The 16385-nt window shown below is 45.1% G+C and overlaps 1 protein-coding gene across 16 annotated transcripts in view; it reads left to right on the top strand.

Moving 5' to 3' along the window:
* Nucleotides 1–16385, top strand: part of CADPS (calcium dependent secretion activator) — a 220976-nt gene that overhangs the window by 143407 nt on the left and 61184 nt on the right. For 8 of the 16 annotated variants that reach the window (XM_069811976.1, XM_069811977.1, XM_069811980.1 and 5 more), the window contains 4 exons: nucleotides 5511–5612; nucleotides 6546–6609; nucleotides 7383–7506; nucleotides 10852–10869. In XM_069811976.1, coding sequence (XP_069668077.1) covers nucleotides 5511–5612; nucleotides 6546–6609; nucleotides 7383–7506; nucleotides 10852–10869 — 308 coding nt within the window. Of the gene's footprint in view, nucleotides 1–5510; nucleotides 5613–6545; nucleotides 6610–7382; nucleotides 7507–9913; nucleotides 9983–10851; nucleotides 10870–16385 lie in introns of all 16 variants that reach the window. The other 8 variants (XM_069811979.1, XM_069811985.1, XM_069811986.1 and 5 more) reach the window with 3 other exon arrangements.

Raw genomic sequence — 16385 nt, forward strand, 5'->3', positions numbered from 1 at the left:
CTAGCGTTCTGTGTTTGGTTTCCACGCCTCATTCAGCCGCCTAGCCCCGGCTGCGGTCAGGCAGGTTAAAATCTGGCAGGGCGTAACGCCGTAACCTCTCGTTAGGTGCCGGCACCGTGTCCCGACCAACCCTATGGTAAGTCGGCGGTGACGGGGCGCGCGTTACGGCCGTCTGTCGGATGGGATGCGGTGTCTGTGCTGAAGGGCGCTGGGTTGCCAGCCACCAGCAGATAACCAGCGCCGTGCGGCGGGCTGACGTGATTCACTACAATGGGTGTAGGATGGCGGTGCTCAGAAACCATCCGGTCCAGCCGCCGTACGTCAGGGGTGTGGATCGCACATGAGAAGCGACGAGCCGTGACTTGGCTCGGCGCTGCGGCGTGGAGGAGAGCCCAAGCAAAACGGAGGCAGGAGTTGGGAGGACGAAATGGCTCCCATGCTCTGCAGCATCCCGGGCGGGCGGCTTGGGCAGCGCCCGGGAGAGCGGTCGGAGGGTCGGGCTGAACAAAGGGCTTTCAACGGGCATTTCCCGCACGGCATGAATTCCCGGGAGAAGGGGGAGTCCGGGGAAAAGCGCCGAATGAGCTTTTTTGCGAGGGGTCTGAACAGGTGGGCCCTTTGGGGTCAGATTTGCTGGGGGAGAGGTAGGAGGCAGCAGGCAGGCAGCTGCGATCCTGCCCGCATCCCCAGAGCCGGTCCCCGTGCAACCGGTGGGACTTCGCGCAGGCAAGTCTTCCTGCGAGGGATCCTTTGAAAGCCTATCCTGACACATGCCGTCCAAGGCACTAATCATCGATGTTTACTGTATAGCTCATATGTGCTGCACCTGGCAACCAGCAAGGGAGCTGAAGGCAGCACGTGTTTTATATTTGAGTTGTTACTTCAAAAATCAAATTATTTGCATCAGTTTTTGACATTGTTTTTTTTTCCTTGGCTCTGTATGCCAGGGCTCACAGTGCGTGCAAAGATCTGTTTGCTACGTGTAAGCAATATTTTCCCCAGTAAAAAAAAAGTGTAGACAAGTTAAACATAAAAGGTGTAAAAGATGGTATGTCTTTTCATTTATAAGCCGCCATGGTATTTCATACAGTCTTATGTCAAAGAGATTAACCCACTGGAGCTATAGCGTATATTTATAATTGCATACAAATGCATGCTATTGCTTCATATATTAGTCTTTGTTAAAAAATCATTTTGATATATTTGTTTTAGCAGCATAACTAGCCCTAGGGGCACTGGGTATAATTAGAAAAGGGCATGGGGGGAGGCGGGGCTTGTAGAATAAAGCAGTGGCCTTAGGATCACAGGTCCTAATTATAATTTATAATTAACCCCAGAATTTGCACAAACCATCTAAGCTAAACAAGGACTATAATTTTTGCTGTTTAAATTGCAACCCTTTTTTTTAATTTCACCACCTGCTTTGTTGATGTTGTTGTTTTTGTGGCTTAAAACTTAAAAACAAGGGGGGATTAGGAAAGCGGCATTTAAAACTTTTCCTATGAAATATTTACAGTGGGAATTTACTAGTTTAGAGCCAACACAGTGAATCTGCAGCAGAAGGAGTGATTTTAAACTTGTTTACTTATAATTAAAAATCTCCTTATTTATTTTTCTTGCCTTTTTTGCCCTTCTGCTTCCCTCTGTGCCCACAACTTCTGCCATACACCTCAAGTGTCCGTGAGCAGGAGCTATAGAGAATCAGATGAAATTGTGTCTCCACACAGATGGAAACGTTTATGTTTGTTAACCCAGATTCATAGTCCCAAACCCATTCTGTCCTTTGTGCATCTGTATATACCATGTACATACAGAACTTTTTTTCACCCTTTTGCTCTCCTCTCGTTCCCCATCACTGCTTCAGTCTAATAATGATTGCGTGTGTGAACATCCATTTCCTTCAGCTGCGTTTTGGCTAGCCTTGCTGCAGAAATGCTGCTCGCTGGAGGATTCAGTGCTTCTGTCCGTGAGATCAAATAGCAAATAGCAAAGTTGAGCTGGAGACCTTTGCTGAAAACAAAATTGCCAATAAGCATCAGAATGAGCTGGTTCGACTTGAGCTTCTCCTGGGGATTTTTTTTCAGCCCCATCAGCCACGTACTGGAATTGTCTAGAGCACAGAAGTGAATCTTAAATTATAGAGATGCCAAGTTATATACCCTTTGTGTTCTTGCAAAAGGGAAAATAAATATGTTCCCCAAAAAGATTACATTTTCAAAGTATATTTGACTTGAATTTTTAATTAGGTTTCAAAATTATGGAGCTAATAAATTAAGTGCAAGGCTTTGGGTAGTGTTTTTCTAGTTCTATGTATATCCTGCATTTGTCACTAATTAATGAGTTCCTAATGCTTCAGCTTCTGGGAAGATGAGCAACAAAGATTAACATAACTAGTAAATCTGAAGATGTGCAGCTGGGTTATAGTATTTGAAATTTGACAAAAACATTGGAAGTATTATTATTTGTGACATGGCTCAAGATGGGGGATTGTGAGGAAAGCAAAGATGACAGAACTGGTGCTAACCACTGTGACAACAACTTGAAAAGCAGCCGACATGACATCTTTCCTATCATGCTGCCGAAAATGTCAACTTTGTGAAGGACAGTGAGAAAATGGTTTGCCGAAAATTTGAAAGGTAGATTCAAGAGATGCTCATCATGTCAGATGCAATATAGTCCACAGCTGGGTGAGAAAGGGAGTCCTTGCCGTGGTGATGGCTCTCGGTTGGCAGGCCCTTCCAGACATCCGTGCTGCTCCAAAAATGGCTACAGCTGACCTGTGGATTGTCTCAAGTTTGCAGTAGCATGATACGCGAGCGCGGCGTGCATTCACACCGCGCGGCAGGCCCTGCACGGAGGGAGCGGTGGCCGGAGCCGCCGGTTCTGATGTCCTCCTGGCTCACAAAGACCCCGAGAAAGGCGAAGACCAGGGGGTTAAGCCTACATGGTCTATGCGAGCCTTGGTGGTTGGGTTGGCATCCCTTGGGGCATTGTGGCTTGGGCGAGAGCCGCGTTGGCCAGAGGTTGCCTCTCCAGAGCCCACCCTTCATCTTCGTGTGGGTCGGTGTTTTCAGAGCGATGCTTTCAGAGCCACCACTGCCCAGCCGGGACGTGACCGATGCTGTCACATCAGCCCGTTTCGGGTGTCCACCGTGAGTCGTTACGTGGCGAGCGCTGAATAACCGGTTCTGGCAAAACCGAAGCCCTTTGAATACAGTGAGAAACTGCGATTCATGTGAAAGGGCCGCGACCCAACCGGAGCTGTCAGATCCTGCCATTAAGTCTCTCCGGTTGAGGTTATTGACCCAGCAGAGGGTAACACAACTACATAACTTTCAGACCATTTCCAGTCCATCAGCAAATCACTGCCAGGGCAGGTGGCTTTTCCTACCTCGTTTGTCAGCGCTGATACAATTAACCTAGTGACACTCTGTGAGCTGTTACGGGTACAGGGGGAGAACTGAATGCCAAAAGGCAAATGAGGGCTTCAACCTTGCCCCTTAATGTACGGCATTTATTGCAGTCTGCCTTGAATTATGTGCTCTTCTGCTTGGGAGCAAACCAGGCGCTGTGAGGTGCACAGCATCACAAACGGCATGAACATCTCTGTCTGAATATTAAATATTTTCTGGAACTTTGGAATAAAAATATATTAAGCGTGTTCAGACATTAATTTTTGCTTGATAGCTAATTTGGTTTTTTTGTGGCTTGCTCATTTCTTCAAAATAACTAGTCCTAATTAGGTACTAATGAGACCAGATCCATACTTCCAAAATTGTTTATGAAATGTGTTCCCCAGCTGAGACATTTTATCCAAGTTTCAGCCTAAATCTTTTTTCCTTTTTTTTTTCCTTAATACACAACTGAATTTGGCAAATAATCAAGTAAAGATTTCTGATTAAATGCTGCTTAAATTTAAACACATCCCCTGGTATTCAAGTCTTTTTCTGTGTCCATGTTGCAAGTTTTATTTAATGTATATTTAGCTTTAAAATTTTGCGGTAAATATCATGTACCGTTTGCAAGTTCCTCTTCCGAAATATTTTAATGGTTCATTCACCTGTGTTGGAATATCAGAGTTCATATTTATGATATTAAGAGCTTGCTAAATGCAGGGTCAAGGAGAAGTGAGTGTACAGATTTTATAGCTTTTAAATTTTTATAGCTTTTTTTTTTTTTTTTAAAGTTTAGGGCCTTTGATTCTTTAAGAGGAAAATAAAGCCAACCAATTAACCCCTGACAGGAGGTTCATTAGAAGCTTTGTAATCCCTTGCCAAGTCTTTTGTATAGCCAAACCAGTCTAGTACTGCGGATTTATGCAGCTTAAGCTGAACACTGGAGGAGGCCTTTAAGTAAGAACATTTGTTCAGTTTTAAGACGTCTTACATTACCTAAAGAGCGCCTGTGCCAGCGGAGTTGCCCAGGAGTACACAAATCCGTAGACTTTGCTCGCCGGCAATGGGAAGCCGTGCCGTGGATTGTCTGCCTGGCCGATTCCCTTGGTGGATGGATCAGACCGGCTCTCTCCTCTCGCCCGGGATGCTGCCGCGCGGCGTATTTTGCCGTGTGGGTGTGGGGGAGAAGGAGGGGATTGCCGCTTTTGGCTCTCGGGTGGGTTGGCATCGGCAGAGGTACGGGGTGGAAGAGCAGAGGGACCACTGCATCATCCAGCCCCGGGAGAGCTTCGGCAGGGTTCGCCCGCGCACTGTGCTCTGTGAAAGATGAGAAATGCCCCGAGGCGGCAGGACCTGGGCGTCTCACAACGCGCTCCTGTGCACTCCTCAAGTACAAGAGGGTAGTACGTGGTCCGAGAAGATCTTCGATAAATTGTATCGATGTGTTAACTTCTATAAATTAAAATTAAATGACCGAAAAGGCATTGCATTTTCAAATACAAAATGCACGTCGCTCTCTAGGCGCATTTCGGCAAAAAATACATTGAAGATGGTTCACTTCAAGAAATCACTATAATGGGGTGATTCAGTGGTTATGAAGGAGTGCAGAATTTTATATTCTGTTTGTATATATGCCTGTTGACGATACTCTCTTATACTGCGAACTGTATTAAATTAGCAGCTGAATTTTCCTGCAGAAATTGAGTCCCTTATTTTGCCAGCAATGGGCCCAATCCTGCAGTGAGAGCTGGCATTGTGCTCCCTGTCACATACCTATATTTAAAAGGGGCTCCCTGTCACATACCTATATTTAAAAGGGGGTTCTTTTTTTCCCAGCTTCTCTATCACAGGAAAAAATAAAAGCGGGGCGGGGGGGTGGGGGTGTCCACATCTAGATTATCACTCTGAGAGAGAATATTTCTTGCTTTCTTTATATTTGATACCTCGGCAGCGGCGCTGCCGTGACCACCCGTGTCTCGGCGTGACGCATCCCCTGTCCTGGGTCTCACAGTTGGCGACGTCCCTTTCCGAAAGGGCGGCGTGCTGTGTGCGGTGGGGATGAGTTACCAGGGTGGCGAGGTGGAGTCTGAGTCATCCGTGGCATTTCTCCTCCAGGCCCGACGGGATAGGAACTGTGACCGTAGACGAGAAAGAGCGTTTCGAGGAGATCAAGGAGCGGCTTCGTTTGCTTCTGGAGAATCAGATCACACATTTTAGGTAAAGGCAGAGAGCCCAGGCTGAATGCGAGAGGACTGATTTCCTCCCGGCTCCCTCCTATAAGCGGCAAAGCCAAAAGGCAGGTTTTAAACGCATACGGGAATTTTGCAGAAGTGGCACAGACCTACACAGGGCAGCGAAGCTTGCACTGTAGCATGTTTGTAGCTGGAGACTGATTTTAAATATATATAACCTTTAAAGGATATTTCAAACCATCTCGCTCCCACAGGCATGGTAACGCTGCGGATTTTTTTCTCAAATATAACAACAACAAAAATCCCTTATCCTCTTATTACACTTTTCCCCTCTGCTCAGTTATTACCCATTTATTTTCCCTTCTCCTTAGTATACAGACAGGCAGGGCTTTCTGCAGGAGTGTTGCAGTTACAGAAAGGATGGATCCTGCCCCCCCAAAAAGGGATGAATTGCCCCCAGCACACCAGCCAGCTGCGGGGCGGGTGGTGCACGTTTTCAGGCAGAGGGGTGATGTGCATTTGCACACAGAGTCCCTGCGGGAGCCCCTTGGAGCTGCCCCTCGCCAGGGATGGTGGCTGGTTCAGCCGGTTACCTACAGCCTGGTGCATCAATGGGTCTCCTGCTCGAAGTAAATGACCTTTCCAGAGGGGCTTTTTTTTTCCCATCTTTACAAGGAGATGATCTTTAACTCCTACGAGATCTAAAAACTCTCCAGGTGACACCCAGATTTAATAAGCTGCTAAAATTATCAGCTTATTACTACCCCGTATTCTGTTTTGCTGCCTTAGTGTCCACACCATCAAACCCTTTCAGCAAATTACCTTGTAGAAAGACTGCTCACTCCAGGCAGAGGGACTAGGTCATTGCTTGGGCGCATTTAGGAAAGCATCTTTGTAGTGCTGGAAAGGCTTGTTTGCATGCACCTGCTCTGTTGTTAACATGATGTGGTTTTTCCAGGTACTGCTTTCCATTTGGCCGTCCGGAAGGTGCACTAAAAGCTACTCTATCACTGCTGGAAAGGGTAAGCATAAGAATGACAGAGAGTAGTTAAAATTAGCTGTATTCATGTATCTTTCCACACAGAAGAGCTAGAGGAACTGTTGTTTTTGCACAGGACGCGTAATTAATCATAGTTAATATTGAAATGTGGGGTATTAGGTGGGGTTGTTACCTCTCCTGCTTCAGCTCGGAGGCCAGTGCGTAGCCTGGCCGCTAAAGGCAGCACAACCTGCGTCTGTGTTGATAGTGGAGGATGTCGCTGGCAAGCATCTACACCGCAGACCCTTGTAAGCGATGCCTGGCTGCTGTCCGGTGAAATTCCCATCTCAAGGCAGGCTCATTCCCCCTCGGGCGTAGGAAACGTGCTCACCATCATCCTCCCCATCTCTTATTTCAGCCTTCCTGCTGCTCCGACATCCTTCTCACCTCTGCTAACACGCGGTATGGCCAAGCCCAGACCTAAACCCAAGTCAATCAGCAGAGCCCGGGAAGGGCATAACATTGCCCGGCACTGGGGAAGTTGTGGTAGATCTTAATGTCATGCCCTAAAAAATCAGAAGCACGGACTTCAGGGCATGCCGTAGGGTATCGATAGATAGAGAAGGGGAATGATACGGCAGGGGTAGGTCCCATGTCTCAAGCTGGCCAAGGTGACCTTGTAGTGGATCCTGCATATTGTACGCATACCCCGAGAGCCACGCAGCGCTAGTGTAGGAATGGATGTATGTGCTGGGCTTGGAGAAAAGCAGTCCTGTGTGCCCGATGCCACAACAAATCAGATTTTCTTGTGTCAAGGTTCTGATGAAAGACATAGTTACTCCGGTCCCTCAAGAGGAGGTAAAAACAGTCATCCGTAAATGCTTGGAGCAAGCAGCTCTAGTCAATTATACTCGACTATCAGAGTATGCCAAAATTGAAGGTAAGGCTCTTTCTTTGTGAAATTACAATTTTGTTATGTTTCTAGGTGGCAACTGTGGCTGGGAGCTATTTAAAAGAAGCTCGTTTGCTATTTATTCGCTTGTCAATAAAACTGATGTGATTCTGAATCATTTTTGTGGTGTTGGCTTCGGAAGCAGTTAAGAATGGAAGCTATGCAAAACGTTTCTTTTTCTGGAAAAGAGAGAGGAAACAGTTAAAAGGAACTGTAGCTTTTTTTTTTTTTTTTTTTTTTTTTTTTTTGATCGTTAGTGCATTTGGCCAGTGGTGTAGTATTCAGACTCATGTCGTGGTTTTAAAAAACAAATTGAGAAATAGTTGGGATGTCATCTTTTTAGCTGAAGGTATAGTGCAGCTAATTGCTTGTGACAGTGGAGTTCAGGAAACAAATGAAAAATAAGAAGCTGAAAAACTGTTTAATCTATGCTTAATCGTTTGTAGCCAATTTAAAATGTCTTTTTTCTGGGAGTGTTTCATTGTCTTTGCAGTTTGCATAGCAGTCATTGATCAGTGATCCCATACTTGCATCAGATTTCTTTCTTGTCACTCTAAATCTGGCATAGCTGATATTATTGACCTTTTAAGTTATGGGAGAATAATAACCAGTGACCAGAGACACATGTAGCCATCAAAAAGACATTTTAAAGCTTGCTGGAGGATACGTGTTAGCTGAAGCTCTACGATCCAGTCGTTCTTTACGTGTTAATCAGTTTACGTTGGTACCTTGTTGGCTGCTATTCCCAACTTGAAACTATTACCCAACTTTATCCGAGTTCCCAATTGCTTAAACCTGTATGTTCCAAATGAATGGTATGTTCTGCTCTAGACTTTGGGTTTCTGTCATGTGTGATGTGAAGCTTTCCCACAGCTGAGATTATCGTTGTATGCCTCTAGGACAATATTGAGAGGAGAAAAAAAACCCACCAAACCTCCCTCTGATTTGTTCTTAGTTCTTGTTTACATGAAAAATTGGGTTATTATATGACAAATTGTCCAGGTTCTGTACATGACATGTCCTCTCTTTTTCCATTTTTTTTCTGTCTAACGATGCAAATTGTGTACCAGTGGTAATGAATTCATTGTTATGCATCCAGTGAGAAACACTTAAGAATTGGGCACTAAAAGGATGTTTATCAACTCTTGACTTGGTAATGAGTGACAAAAATAGAGAAGAAACGAAGGTTTCATAAGCACTGTATTATCAGGCAATTTATCAAAGTACTCAACTTCACAGGATATTTTAATTGGTGTATTCTGTAAAATGCAATGTTTAAATATACTTCACAAGGATGGAGAAGGACTGAGAATCAAAAGCAGCTTTTCTGTTGATGGATGCTTCTACCCAGGGCTGGCTCCCTTAGGTTCTCTGTGTAAATATCACTAACTCGTTGGTAAGATTTGCTCTCTTCTTTCAGATAAAACTATGCAAAAACAAACTTTATGATCTGTAAGTAAAAATGCATTCATTTCCAAAGTAGAACAGTTAGTGTGTACTTTTCCTTTTGTGCCTCAATTCTTCTTGGTTGTGTTAATTATCTGCCCTCTTTTTCGCACTGTGACTTTTAGGTCTGGGAATACTTTGAAGCAACAAACCTATTTTTTTTCCAGCTACCTTTTCAGAGAAATAGTTCATTCCACACTACCTGCTCTCTTCTGCTTTTCTCCTCCTTTATTTGTGATTGGCCACAGCCACTTTTTGATATTATCTCTATAAAAGTGGTTGTAACACCAATTTCCAAGCATGCTGGGATTGTTAATTCGAACAACCCAACATCCGCCAGCTGCATGCATCAGGTTTTCTCTCATGAGCATAGTCCACTACATGTTCAAATACTTCCTTAGAAGAGCAAATAACAAATTTACCTCAGTGAGATGCGTTCCTGTGCACCGTATATCGCTTTGAAACCTTGCTTTTGAAAGCTGACATTTGAATAGCCACATGTTTTAAGAGTTGTCAGAGATGCAGAACCAAATCCGTGGCAGCAGTGCTTGAGGCTATGCTTATGAAGAAATACCTGTGAAAGCCTTAGATACTGAAGGCTGAAATCCTTAGTATCTCGGAGCCTTAAACCAATGAAATTCTATTTCCCTCTACTCATGACGTTTTGATCATTATATTCTTGCAAACAGTTCAGAGCAAACCTCTACAGTCATGGTCACAGCCTCTCTTGTGACTCATGGGCATGCTGAATGGTTAATCCAGTAGATCTCCAATTTTAACCCTCCTTTTTTTTCTTTTTTTTTTTTCCTTCCTTTTATCCTGTGTGTATCCCAAAATACTCTACGGCTACTTTCCTTTTAACCTGATATAAAGTTTTCCTCTGACCTATAGCCTATAACCTCTTTACCTCTGACCTAAGCCTCTTGCATGCCCAAATCCTCTTTTATAGGGAAAAAGAGAGAAATGTATGAGCATCCTGTCTTCTGCTTGGCCTCTCAAGTGATGGATTTAACCATTCGTGAGTACCTACCACCCTCCTCTCCATGCTGTCCTCACTCTTTCTGTTTTCATTACCTCAAGAAAGTCCAGATCCAAACCAACTCACTCTCCTTGCTTCAAGTCTTTTAGCATTGGCTTGTCTGTTGCTTCTGTCTGTGAAACCCAGTGTGAGAAGTCCAGTCACTTTTTATCAGCCTAAACCAGGTTAGACAATTAACCCATCTGTTTGTGATAAACTCAGATCGTCCGTAAGTTTTTTCAGTTCTTCTTTATGTCCGTGACCTGAATGCATTTTTACTTTGCTTCTGTGTAACCCCAATTTGTAAAGTGCTTGTCACTGGTACACAATCAAAAGGTAGCAGCTACATCGGGGAGAAGTGAGCTAGAGGTCAGATAAAGGACACTTGGAAAAAGCCATCCCTTTGCCTGTGTATAAGATCTTTACCCAATCCTGTGTATAAGATCGTATAAGGCTGTCCTTTCTCTGTACATCAGATCTTACGTGTCTCCTGTCTGTTAGCTCTGGAGCGGAAGGATGCGCTTTAGTTGCTCTCCTCCTCGATTTTTTTACCGACTCCTTTGCGCCGAGCTCTGGAGGGGACGTCCCAGCCCCAGTGTCACTTGGAGATCCCCTCTGTGTCCTCAGAGCTCGCCCTCTCTGGTTTTCTATTTGTGCAGCGTTTTCTTTCACCTCCGTGAAAGGAGCTTCTTTTGGTAACCCCATGCTTTGGGGGGGGCGGGGGGGCAAGACGGGGCGACTTTTCTTCTTTTCAAATGTCATATATCACGCATAACTGGGGGGCTGTGCGGTCCACTTGCTCATTAATCCTGCATATCTGTTCTTGTTTCTCTCTTTTCTCTCCTTGTTGCTTTCTCTCTTTCATATAGAGAATCAAAAGGACGCAGGTGAACAATTGTATATGCATTATAAATTGCTAGGACTGTTGAGTTATATTTATTTTGTTTTCTTTTTTCATAGCTCCTTAAGATATGTACTCCTTCAGGCTGAAAATGGAGATGCATTAATACTTAAGGAGTTAATTTGTGCTGTCTACATAATCTCCTTTTCCTCCTTCCTTAGAATAGAGTGTAGGTTAGACATACCTTATAGAAATATAGTATCTTCTTAGGAGACTGTTTTAGAGGATAATCTAGCCTTTGTAAAGAGAAAGTTTCTTGTTTTCCAAAAGAACTGCAGCTCATTTGGGGTGAAAAAATGTTGGTGATTTGGCCATTAATTTAACACACCTAATAAGCACATTTATAACTAAACTAACGTTCATTTTTGGTTTTCATATCTTCTGTTTTACGCCCTGATGGGAGGACTGGGTTTGAAATATTTTTTTTTTATTTTCTATTTTTTTGTTAATGTGTAACAAACAACCCGGTGGGACAGAAGTCGTGTTTGTCTCTTGTTTATAACCTGTGGTGACATGTAACAAGGCAAAGGCTCAGCTCAAGTGCCTGTCTCTTCAGAAGGGATGGTGGAGCTCTGCAGCCCCTGTTCTCGTTTCTGTTGTATCCCAGAGTCCTAGTTTGAAAGTCCTTGAAACCTGAACTGTTCATTTCTTTTTGTGAGTAGATTGTTCTGTTTTGTGGAAAAAAAAAAAATTAAACAAAAAAGGATCGGGTTGATTTCAGCTCTCTTTGCAAAGGGAAATTGCTTTTAAAAGGCAGTACAAGAGGCTGGGCCGGGTTCTGCCCTGCCTTCCCCAGGCCTCTGCAGCTCAAATTTGGCCCATGATCTAGAGCTGTTGCATGACAGTAAAAGTAATTTTGAACAGCAATAAATATTTAGAAAATGGAGAATAATTTTTCCTTGCGGCTATGAGAGGTGCAAATAAACAAATAGCAAATAGAACAATCCCAGCTATTACCATTAACTACAGCGGATTAAAGTGAGTGCAGGCTGTTGTGCTTTAAGCACAATAAATGCGCTGAGCATCGTGCTTGCTGGCAACGGCTTGTCACGTGCTTACAGTTTAGAAATTCAGAAAGACGTTTCTATGGCCCAGCTCATTTAAAAATAAAACTGCTTCTTCTCGATGCTTGGAGCGAGTGAAAGGACGCAGGGAGTTGCAACTGCTGCTTCGTGCCCACAAATCTCCTGTTGTCTTAAATGAAAATTTTTCAGGCAAGGTCAGCAGGACTCAAACTGAAACCAGTTCCTCAGCTTAAGTGGAGTCAAAAGTGACTGGGTTTTGGCCTGACTTTTTATTTTGCCAGAAGCAAGAATAAAAATAAGATACTGAAAACAACTTCTTCTTAAACACACAAATGTCACCCTCTGATGTCCTTTCTCCTGTAAAGTGTGTAGTCTCTTGCCTTGCTTTAAAAATATTGGAATAGAACATTAAACAGAACACTATGCTAAAACAATTAAAGATGAATTACTTGCTTTAATTATTAATCAGACGAAACTACTAGCACTCAGGTTAATAAGTGCAACCTTTTAATAAGTGTTCTCCTGCTTATTTCTGTAAGTCAGGAATCAGGAATTCCTTTAGAAAAGAATAAATTCTCCATCCCTTAAGCACAGGGTTTGTGAAATGTGCTGCACTGTGTTGGAGCGCCGTGGCACTGAGGCATCCCCCGAACACGAGTGCCACTTTGCACTGCTGGAGTTGGGTACAGGCAGCGTCAGAGCTGGTGCCAGCCAGGGCGATAGTTGTCGGTTTGGCCACTGATTGTGTTTAGTGTAAGACTTTTTTTTTTTTAGTTTTCAGGTCAAGTATTTCTTATCTTGTGATTTGGTTTTGGTCTCTGTAAAGAGAGGCTTCTGGTGGTACTGCTGAGTTGCAGTACAGAGAGGAGAAGTGAAGGAGACGTGGGGATGGAGGCAGCTCTCGCCTCGCTGCTGGGTGCCAGGGCAGCGGAGCAATGGGGCACGGACTGCAAGCGGAAAGTAACTGGAGAGCAGATGGACCCACTGAAGTCCTATGGCTCTCTCAAGGGAAATCCGCTACTCTTGGGCCAAAAATGCCAGGTTTTTGCTTGTCCCACAGCCTCCCCAGCCCCTCTGCAGGGAAGCAGGGCTCCGGAGGCGCAGCATCTCACCACGCTGCATCGCTGGCACGCACCCTCCTCCCCAAATCTGTCCCTCCGGGCCAGGCTGGCAGGGAAAATTCCCACAAAAATGCACCCCAGTGGTGGTGCCGGGGTGCAAAGCCCCGGAGCAGCGAGGGGCAGCCGTGCAGACATCCCTCGGGTGCCTGCGTCAGGCTGGGGACCTGGGTGCACCCCCCGGAGAGGGACGGAGCACGGCGGCTTCGGCTGCGTCAGCCTCGGCTGGCACCGGCCGTGGAGCATCTCGCACGTAGCGCTCGTCCCAGCAGGCATGGAAAAACTCCTCAGCTGAGGGAGCGGGTGCAGGAGAGGTCGGGTTTTGACTAGAGCAGTACAGCGGGTTGTGAAGAAGCAGCGGTGTTTTTCAAGGCGTTCGTACTGGCCCTTGTCCCCGTGCTCACTTTACGTCACTCACCTCCCCAATTTCTGGACCTCAGCCTGGGAAGCTCGGTGCACGTATCCGTAACTCTTAGCGAGTGCGCTGAAGGATTAGGGGCTGAGCTGCCTGTTGATTAACCTGGTCCGAGTCAAGGAAAGGCCCTGTGTGATTTGTCAGCCCAGTCACCTCCGGGCAATCGCTCCCAGCGTTCGTGATAAACCACAAAGCTTAAAAAGAAAATATAATTACATTACCCAAATAAATACGGATGCAAAATGTATGAAAACATCAGTCTTTGTACGCGGGAGTGGAGACTGAAGTCATTAATAAATCATGCACTTTAAGTCAGGCATAGCTACAACCTGTATTTGTGTACTGCTGAACTGCTGCTTAATTTGTCTCATCCTTGAAGTGGCATTCTGTTGTGTTTGACGAAGAATCATTATGCAGCTTTTGAGATTTCCTCTTGCCCTTTCAAAGACAGTGTTTAAAGCAGTATGAAAGTTATTACAAGAGCTTCAGAAATCACAAAGACCTGCATTGTGCCATTATCTTTCTACAAGTCTCTTGCCAACTGCAGAGCAACTTGCTGCCTGAGGCATGAGGTATAATTCAGATAGGCAAAAATTCCTCGCTAGGCTGAATAATCATCAGAAAGTCAGGGGATCAGTTCTCTTTTCAGTATGCTGAGTTTTGAGAGCTGAATTAGACTCTCCTTCTGAGTTGAAAAAAAACATTTCTATGAATTTTCCTTACTTTTGAGATAAGGCACCATATTTTGAAAGAAAAAATTATATCATCACTGAAATCCCTTTCAGATACACACAAATTCATTTCACGGATATAATAAAAGGCTGCTTTGCCTCATCCTCAAGCTAAGTCCATTATTCTTTATAGTCATCTTGAACAGCAGCTCTTTTTTATCATTTTCATGATTGCTCGCAAATGAACGCACACATAACACTTGCATACCAAAGCCTTTGGCAGGGGTCGTATATTTTTAATTGTTACAAGGAAATCATTGAGTCAGTGGCTACGCTTTTAAAAAATATGAAAAGTCAACAATACTCCTCTCCTGTTGCAAGTGTAATTCTCACTGTTGCTGATGTGTTAGTAGCCCATCTAGCAGAAATCATGATGCTGAGTGAGAAATATGTAGTTTGAAAATCTTCCAGTCCGTAAAGAGTAGCACACAATGAATTGTATGCACAGAATTTCTAATACACCTGTTATTGCAGGCTGAAGCTTATTGAAAGCACAACCCCAGAATTTACCAATTTGGGTTTCTGCAAGTATTTTATTTGCAAGTATCATGCAGAAGTGCAAAAACCTTTGGCAGAAGTTAGTCCAGGAAAGCACTTCGTCAGGTTCTTAGTAAGGAAGAAGCTGCTCCTGCCTCTGATTTCAGTGATGGAGGTGTTTAAATCTTATCCATTTGACACATGTGAGCAACAAATCCAAGAGTATTTCTGATGCTAAACTGGCTGCGCTGAGGGATTAGAGAGGAAGAGGACAGGGAAGAAAGGAAAGCCAAAGTGAAACAAAACCTGCCACACACTGCAGCTGATCCCTGGCAAGTGCCATCAAACCCATCCAGCCTTACGCATCTCCCTCGCTCCGAGCAGGAGCCGAGACACCCCGTGAAAGGGACCTCACGTGTCATCTCCCAGACCTGGACCCAGAGAAGCACATAAACTCCAGTGCCTTATGGGGCATTGCAGTCACAGCCCCCTTTCTATTTAGATTTACGGAGAAAACTGAGCACTTTCCTTAGCCAGACCTTAATCTTTTAAATTTTCTTGCAATAAAGAGGCAACAAAGAAAAGCGTGGGTTGGGGCTCACAAGGCATTCAGTGCCCTCAGGAAGGGAGAGAACAATTCCTCTCCTCTCCTTCGGCTCCAGGTGGTTTTGCAGCCATCATGCAAGAGCCCTGGATTTGGGTCTGAAAAATTTAAACGAACAAAGGAGCTGAATATTTGTGCAGATTGGGCCAGATCAGAATTACACCAAGAGTTTGTTGCTTAAACTGCAGGAATCCCTTGCAGAAGCTTGTTTGCAAGAGCGGGGGGCGGGGGGGGGGGAGATGCCAGGAGCAGGGGTAAGGCGCTGGGGGGGGATCTCTCGCAGCCCTCCCAGAGCAGCGAAAGCCACCCCGGGGCACTCTGCTGACAACTGCACAGCGGGAGCCTCCTCCAAGCTGTTTCGTACATGCTGCGCTAGCGATTCGTGACGTCCCAGTGCTGCTGCATCTCTTGCCTTTTCCTCCTCTGCCTCCCCCATTAATGACTTTTCCCTAGTACAGAAAACACTTGCACGAGTCAGGCCTATTGGACACCATGGGCTCTGGATGTCCGTGAAGTCCGAGACCTATTTTTCAATGGGCAGCTGCTGGGGATGCAGGGGCTGCACTCACATTTAAGGATGCTTGAGGGTCGCAGCGCTGAGAGGTGCAGTGGGGTGCAATTCTTGGGATGCGATTTTCCCCTGGCTTTGATGCTCTTAGGAGGAGCTCTTTCTCTTTGATGCTCCCAGCTTTGGAGCCCGACGGACTCCCCTGGGTGGCAAGGGGTTCCCACCACGCAGTTGCCAGATGTGGGTGGGAGGAGATGTGCGGTCCCCTCTCCCCACGGTCCCTTCCCATCCGGGCACCTTGGCACAAAGTGCTCTCCATAGTCATGGGCCCTAAAATATTCTTCCTACGTCTACATGTTGAGCTCAGGAGCCATCAGTGAGTAGCCAAATTGAATTCTTGTTTGTGTTTTAAATTAGAGTGAAAGTCATTAGGCCAATGCCCAAAAAGCAGTTATTTTTGTCACTTGAGGCTGAGAGGTTTGTTTCTGGGGACAAAGCCACCCTTGGTAAACATTGAACAAGGATCAGGATGACTCCAGTGATGAACAAATAGATTTGCTTTTCCCTTTATCAGAAAACAACAACAACAACAAAAGCCAGAAACCAGTAGCTTGAATCTGAGAG

The sequence above is a fragment of the Haliaeetus albicilla genome, chromosome 24 (genome assembly GCF_947461875.1).
Source record: "Haliaeetus albicilla chromosome 24, bHalAlb1.1, whole genome shotgun sequence".
Classification (NCBI taxonomy): domain Eukaryota; kingdom Metazoa; phylum Chordata; class Aves; order Accipitriformes; family Accipitridae; genus Haliaeetus; species Haliaeetus albicilla.